The sequence below is a fragment of the Panthera uncia genome, unplaced genomic scaffold (genome assembly GCF_023721935.1).
Source record: "Panthera uncia isolate 11264 unplaced genomic scaffold, Puncia_PCG_1.0 HiC_scaffold_1127, whole genome shotgun sequence".
Lineage (NCBI taxonomy): Eukaryota > Metazoa > Chordata > Mammalia > Carnivora > Felidae > Panthera > Panthera uncia.
This window is the reverse complement of record NW_026057730.1, coordinates 8,770-16,270: the sequence shown is the minus strand read 5'-3', so window position 1 is coordinate 16,270 and position 7,501 is coordinate 8,770. Positions and strand designations below refer to the sequence as shown.

At 56.4% G+C, this 7,501-nt stretch overlaps 1 protein-coding gene across 1 annotated transcript; it reads left to right on the top strand.

The window, feature by feature from the left end:
- The first annotated feature begins 21 nt into the window (after positions 1 to 21).
- Positions 22 to 6,697, top strand: LOC125916776 (transducin-like enhancer protein 3). The gene is made up of 4 exons (XM_049623071.1): positions 22 to 195; positions 771 to 871; positions 1,397 to 1,460; positions 2,514 to 6,697. The coding sequence occupies exons 1-4, from the start codon at positions 172 to 174 to the stop codon at positions 2,634 to 2,636; spliced, it is 312 nt and encodes a 103-aa protein (XP_049479028.1). The 5' UTR covers positions 22 to 171; the 3' UTR covers positions 2,637 to 6,697.
- Positions 6,698 to 7,501: the final 804 nt, after the last annotated feature.

Genomic DNA, 7,501 nt, shown 5'->3' with positions numbered 1-7,501 from the left:
GCGGGCGCCCGACTCTGGGATTTCGCTGCGAGAGCGGGCTGGGGGGGGCCGGGGGCGAGCACTCGGTTTCCCGGCCGCCCCCCGCTCGGGCTTGGCTCCCCCCTCCCCCGCACCTCCCCGGCCCGAGCTCTCGGCGCTTTCACGCTCTCGGAATCACGACCCCTCCCTGCCATGTATCCGCAAGGCAGACATCCGGTGAGTAATTGCAACTCGGTTTATTTAAGCATCTATCATGGCAGGGTAAACGAGGCAGTTTATCTGGCACCTCCATTTTGCTTGTTGCTACCTTTATGGTGTGTGCGTGCGTGTGTGTGTGTGTGTGTGTGAGAGTGCGCGCGCGCGCGCGCTCACACAAAGGGGATGGGGATGGGGGGGCGCCGTGGAGAGAGGAGGTTAATTCCGCCCGAGTGGCGTTGGGGGGTTGCCTGTGTTCCAGCGGAACTGTTTGTTTTCACGCTGCCCCCCTCCTCCCCCGCTCCCTCTCTCCAATCTCCCAACTCACCCGGCTATGTTCCAGTGCCGGTCTTACTTGGGAAGGGAGCCCCTTCGTGCAAGGGATGAGCCCCGCCGCCAATGGGGAAGGATTGGGGCGCCCCCCCCACCCCACCCCGTCGGGCGGCTGAGAAACTTGCTGGGAAGGTTCTGGGCTGTGAGGATGGCCTCCCGGGTTGGGCGGGGGGAGCCGGGGGAAGCCGCGGAGGGGCTGGGGCCGCCCGGAGCCCAGTCTGACGCCCCCGCCCCCTCCCCTGTCTCGTCCTCGCGGGCTCCAGGCTCCCCATCAACCCGGGCAGCCGGGATTTAAATTCACGGTGGCTGAGTCTTGTGACAGGATCAAAGACGAATTCCAGTTCCTGCAAGCTCAATATCACAGGTAAGGCCGGTGGGGGCCTCCCCGGGGCCGGCGGGAAGGGGCGTCCCCGCCGCGGCTCCTGCCACCCCCCCGCGGGGACGGAGGGGGCTCCCGACCCGGGGCGGCGGGGCAGCCGGGGCCTCCGCCTTTTGTTTCCCCTTTCCGAGCGCGGCGCCTTAACCCTTGGCTGCCCGCAGCCTCCCCGCACCCTGGGCCGCGGGCGGGGTGAGGGTCGGGGTCGCGGCGGGCCCGCTCCGGGGGTCGCGAGCCGGGTTCTCCACCCGCCTCCCTCCCCCCCGCCCCGGCCCCCGCGGCCCTGAGCAGTCCACGCGCTCGGCCGCGGAAGTTTCAAGTTGTGTCTCTCCCTCCCCCGCGGCGAGGACCCGAACCCCCTCCGCCCCGGGGCTGCGGGGTGACAGGGTCCCCCAAGGGGCGGAGGGGGGGGGGCGTTCAGGAAGTGGCAAAGCGGTTCTCAGAGGCCCTGACGTTGGGGCCTCGGAGGCAGTGCGGGCCCCGGGCCTGAGCCGGCTCCTCCTGCCCTCGCAGCCTCAAAGTGGAGTACGACAAGCTGGCGAACGAGAAGACCGAGATGCAGCGCCATTACGTGATGGTGAGAGGCGGCCGCGGGCCGGGGCCAGGGCGGGCCCGGGGTGGGGGTCTGGGGGACCCTGCAGCCGAGTCCCCGGCCCGCCGCGGCCAGCCGCCGGGCAGCCCTGGGAGCCGGGGTTATCCCGAGTTATCCGAATGTGCCCCCGACCCGCCACTGCCCCCCCCCCTCCCCTTTAGCCCGGGCCACTTGGAGGAGGGTGGGTGAGAGGAGGGGCCGAAAGGGAAACCCAAATACAGGCGGGGCGCTTTTGCGCTACCTTCGTGCCCCTTTAGTTTGTTTCCCAGAGGGACTGGTGGCCCCTGTCTTCGCTAGTAAGATAGGACTGGATCAGCTCACGTCTGGGTGGGATAACATCTCTGTTAGGGACCTCCGGGGAGTGTTGGGAAACTTTGCTGCTTTGCAGCCCTGGGATCTAGCCAGAGTGGGACAGGAGCCCTCTCCGCCTATCCCCTGCACGCGCCCCCTCCCCCTTCGTTCCCCAGGGTTTTGTGAGAGTGGAGGAGCCTTTCAAAGCTCTCTGCCTCCACTCCCCTGCCTCAGCAGGGATACCCCAGCTTCGTCAGCCTTGGCGCAGTAGGGTAGAGTCTCTTCCCTTTCCCAGTGTCTGTTGCCCTGAGTTTCCATCTTCTGTTTGTTGAGAGGACATGGGAGGCACTTAAGCGCCCTCCCTGCACTGCTTTCCACATAAGAGGCCTTTGACACATTGCTAAATAACTCTCAGAGGACAAGAGGGGCCCAGTATACACACGATTCCCTGTTGAACCCGAACCTTGTATAAACAGGATATGTGGCCCACGAGGTGCTTGTGGAAGGGAGGGAGGGCCCAGCTTCTCTTACTGCTGCATCGATAATGTTCTGTAGAGATGAGAGCCACATTCACCCCTGGTCAGCCCTTCAACCCCCCTATAGCGGGGTTTGGGGTTTGATTTGAACTTCGTTAGCATTTGTATCCTAAAAGTGTGATTTGGCCAGAAACCTGGCCCCAAAGCTGATTTTGGAAAGTGAACAGATGACTGGGGGTTGCCTGTTAACGGCAATTCTTTTTGCTTTTAGTACTATGAGATGTCCTATGGCTTGAACATCGAAATGCACAAGCAGGTAAGTGCTTTTCTTCTCGAAATCTACCTAGCGGTTAAAAACCTAATAAATGGGTTTCTTATGGCCCCTGCCCTTTGAAAAGGAGCCTCGTCTTCTGTTCCCCCTCCTTCTCCTTGAAGAGCAAATGGATCCGGTCTCTGAAATGCAGGGTCTGAGGCGTTGCTGATTTCTTGGGCATGAGTTTTTGGCACCTGAGCTTGTGAAATTAGTCCTGGTCTTGGATCTTGGTATAAAGGAGCAGAGGAAACGTTGTGCCTTCAGGATCTGCTTTACAAACTCCTGAAACCCAGAGGGGGCTAGCTGGCTGCTTTTAAGTGTTTTAATATAAAATTCTCAAGGGGAAATGCAGGAGGGGTGTGTGTGTGTGTGTGTGTGTGTGTGCGCGCGCGTGTGCGTGTGTGCGTGCATGTGTGCCTGCGCGTAACAATTTGATGTTCTGCCTTGATAAGATTAAATTTCAAGAGTCTTTAAAGCCAGGCTGAGCTGTCAAAATTTAAGGGAACAAGTCACTAACTGCTTAAAAATACGAAGCCAGGATGAAATATAGCCCTCATGTCTTACGTTTGCGAGGCAGCTTTCTCCTCTCAATCTTCATTTGAAGGCAGCCCGGGTCCCCATTTTACAGAGAAGGAAGCTGAAGCAGAGAGGTGAAGTAACTTGCCCAGGGCTGCCTCGCCAGGACCTCGGAGGTGGCTGGTAGTTGAGCTCAGCTTTGAAATCCTGAAGTCAAACCAGTTTAGCTAGTGTGGTGGTGTTTAATGGATATGTAAACTACCTCATATTGTCACTCTCCTAATAACAGTATACCTCAAACCGAGCAAATACAAACAGCCTTTATCTCAGTGCATATCAGTAACTAGTCCCGGGTGCTAGGCTGGGCTGTGGGAGAGGCCTGTTTGTGTATTTGTGTTCCAAGGAGAGGCTGTCTGTAATTTGGCTTGGCCAGCGATTAGAAGTGACTTGGCACGAATAAATGGCGCAGGCCGGTTGTTCTTTTTAACAATTGGTGTTCTTGAAATCTCAGAAGACTGTTGACTCATTCTAGCCTTTGGTGACCGTGACTTGAATGGATTTGCTGCCCTAAATTAACAGTCGTTGACGGGGGTTTAAAATCTGCTCTTGACGGGGGCAGGGTCTGGGGCAGGTGAGAAGGGCAGGTGACCCTGAAATGCCTGTCCCTTGCGGCCTGCTCCGGTGGCTTCCTATAAAGCCTTTTGAATCTGTGGTTTCCTTTCTGTCCTGGAGGAGCCCCAGTGTTGGGTGAAGGGCAGCCGGAAAGGGGCCTGAGTTTACTGGGCCATGTGGGAAGCCAGTTTGTGGCTTCCTGAGGGATTAGCATAGGAAAGCTACCAAGTTTTCACTTCTTAACCCACAGAAATCACAAGCAGCCACGGCTTTGTATATCGAGATGTTTCTCTTCGGCAGAATGGACTGGAGGCAGGTGCTGCCCAACTTTAGGTGGGACTGAATGCATGGAGTGGACCTCAGGTGTTCAGGGACCCTTGGGCTGTTAGGCAAGGTGCCACCTTCTCCCTTTCTCCACCTCCTCTTTTTTCTTTTTTTTTTTTTCTTCCCTCGGTGCTTAGTATCTTGGGTGTGTTTAAAGAGGGTAATTGCACCCAGGTTTAAAATTTATAGCAGCAGTTATTCTAAGAGCTTCATAATTAAGGCGTAATATGTCGTTGCATGTTGAGGTCTGCATGGGTGGTGTTCCCCGTGTCTGTGAGTGGTTGGTTCTTTGGCACGAGTCCACCTTGGCTGGTGGAGCAAAGGTGTTCCCGGAGTCCTGGGGAGACTCTGAACTCAGGAAGAGTGAACCGCCTTAACGCATGTGGTGGTGGGGTTTGCACAAAGAGCAGCTGTGTGCATCTGGGGCTTCTGGCCATTCCCCAGACAGGGTTCTCAGGGGGAGAATGCCTGAGGTTTGGCGACACGGTCCCATTTAATCCTCTCAGCTGCTAGAGGCAGGCAGACGGAGCGTTTGCACCCTTTGTACAGGCGGGGAAACTGAGGCTTCAGGGAGGCCCGTCGCGCAGGGCTGGGACTCCAGTCCAGGCCTCTGGATTCTCGAAATGGGTGCTTTACCCTGCCTGTCAGTCCCCTCTGCCCTACCGCCAGCTCCCCTTTGCTTTCCCAGCACGAATGAGTGGTGCCTTCTGGTGCCTTCGCCGCCGGGTTTATGGCAATCTCTGGAGTTGGGTGAAATCGCCCGGAGGCTGTGGAGGAACAAAGAGGCAGGGAGGTGAAGAAACTAACCTGCAACCCTGACCTAATGGGGCTGGCCACTCCCTAGGCTTGCCGGGGTTCTGCAGAAGAAAACCCAGCCACTAATTGTAGTGTGGGTCTCGGGTGCATTTGGCGGATGGTGGTTAGGCCTGAGCAAACAAGTTTATCAGCTGACCTGTTTAGCGGTTGACTGGTGTTTTATCTGCACACACCATCAAGTGACTGGAGCGCTTGAATTATTCATGCAGTGTCCTGCCCTCTAGACTTGACTGTTCGTGTGATTACATCTGCCTGGAACAAACAGGCTGGATTCTTCGTCTTTAAGCTCAGGGGTGGGGGTGGGGACTGTCTGTACCTTAATGTAATAGGTGATCTCCAGAGCTGGCACTTTGGAAAGCGTGGGGGTCCTCCGCCTGCTCGCTCACATGCACCCCGCCCCCCCTTCACCGCCACCACCACCGCCACCGTTTTTTTTTTTTTTTTTTTTTTTTAAAAAAGGTCTTCTTTGCTGTCTCTGGGGAAATGCCTATTAGTTGGGAACCTCCGGGTCTGCCCGATAGGCCCTGGGTATTGACAGAGGGCAGCTGCCGAGGTGCGTCCAGCCCGTTTTTTATTTTACCGAGAGGTTAAGCTCACTGTGGCTGGCTCCTGCTGGCTGTTTCCCTGTATCCTTCTCGTTCTTCTTTCAAGCTGTCAAATCCCACAGAAGTAATAAATGGTTTCTCCTCCTACGCCTCTGCCTACCTCCCTAATTATGGCAAAGCAAAGATTACAGAATCACGGGCCTGGCCTGAGCTTTCAAGGGGTCACCCACCTCCTCTAAGCCCCTGCTTCCAGGCAGAATGTCAAGGGTGATTCAGGGAGGCGATGATGGCTGGCCAGCTCATTGATTCCTGTCCTGTCCCTGCCGAGGCTCTCCAGTGCCAACAAAGCCAGCTTCGAAAGGAGCGCCCCAGAGCACCTGTTGGCTGTGGGGTTTGAGGCACGAGAAGCTGGGTCAGCCCGTCTTCACCCTCCCCCGGTGAGCACTGAGGTTTCAAAAGAGAACTTGAGACATTTGGACTTTGGGGCAGCGCTATGCCAACCCTTTTTACGGTCACCCTTTTTCTATAAACCCAGAGGAGCAACCCTTCCTCCAAGTTTCTCTTGGCATCCTGGAACGGGGGGGGAGCCCTCTGGCTTCTTATGCAAACCATTCCAGATTGCAGATGAGGAAACTGAGGCCAGGGAGGGGAGCTGAGATACCCAGTTACCCAGTCCCGCATTAGTGCTGGGGCTGCTAATGCAACCTTTTGTCCCGAGCCCAGGTCTCTGTTTAGCAAGACTCAAGAGGTGAGATGTATTTGTTTACAAACTGATAGCACTCTGTGGCTTTAATTGTCATTGCCGCTTTCTGCATTATGTCAAGAGGCTAAGGCAACGCCTGCGAACCTGGCTATACCAAAGTACAAAGTACCCCATTTCGGGTTGTATAACCATATCAGCTGGATGCTTTTTGCCCACCGTCCTCTTCTGAATTGCCAGCTATTTGCACATCTAATGATTTGATGTGCGTAATAATAAACACAGTGCGGAACTAGCGACCCCAGAGGTCAGGTTCATGGGTGAGGTAAAGTGGTAAGGCCTGTGACCTTTTTACCCAAGGATACAGAAAGCCACGGCGGCTGTGGCCGCCGTGAACGCGGGGCTGAAGAAGGATATGGGAGATCTCTGTTTGTCCCCTCCCCTCTCATCACCCAAGTAATTAGGGGCTTGGCTGGAAGATGTCCAGGTACAAGTTGAAGTTTGGGGACCATCAGTGTTGAAGGCCGGGTGGCCAGAGGGAGCCAGCAGGTGGCGAGGTTACAAAGACCCTGCCCAGGAGTGCCTGTTTGTGGGGTGCGTCTGGGTTGAGCTAAGAAGAGTTCCGGAGTAGCGGGGGCCGGGGGGGGGCGGGGGGGGGTGGTTGCTGGCATCCAAGCACTCCTCCTAGGCCCTGGTTTCCACCTCACCTTTCCTGGCTGGTCACTCTTGCTGAGCTTTCTCCAGTCACTTAGCTCCTCTCACTGCGCCGAGGGCCTGCCATGGTCAGCTTTGGGGGTCTGCCGAGCTCAAAGCCCCCTGCCCCCTGTCCTGTGCACCTGCAAGGAGTTCCTGCCCCAGACTGCCTTCCACCCTAACCTTCCCTGGACCCCCGTTCTTCACTGCTGCTGTTGCTATATGGAGTGAGATTCGTGTGCTCTTTTGCTTCTCATACGCTTGATCATTGGGATGGCCTCGTATCATCCGAGGAAACTGAGCCTGACTCTTCCTTCTTTCCATGAACTCTTCTGGACCAGGGGCCCCCGGAGGGCACAGAGCTCTTTTTCTCCTTGGGTTCCTCCTCCTCCACTTAGTATAGAGAGGGTCTGGTCTGTGTCAGAGGCCCTCGGTTTCCGTTCCGCTGTAGGAGTGAGCTCCCTTTTCCCTCCTGCGTGGGAAACTGCTTTCCTATCCCTATCCGTTTGCACAAAATCCTGGGACACTTGGGACCAAAAGGTAGTCAAGGCCAAACCTCAGTGGGGTTTCCCGCCTGCGATCTGGCCTGCATGGTGCCCTTTCTCACACTTCATCATCTCCTTTTTTGGTGGCCACGGAGGAAGCCCCTCTGCTGGGGTCTCTTACGGGCGCTTGGCACGTAACAGGTGCTCAGCAAACACGCTGGTTTTCCTTTACTCAGAATTACTGGGGTCATCAGA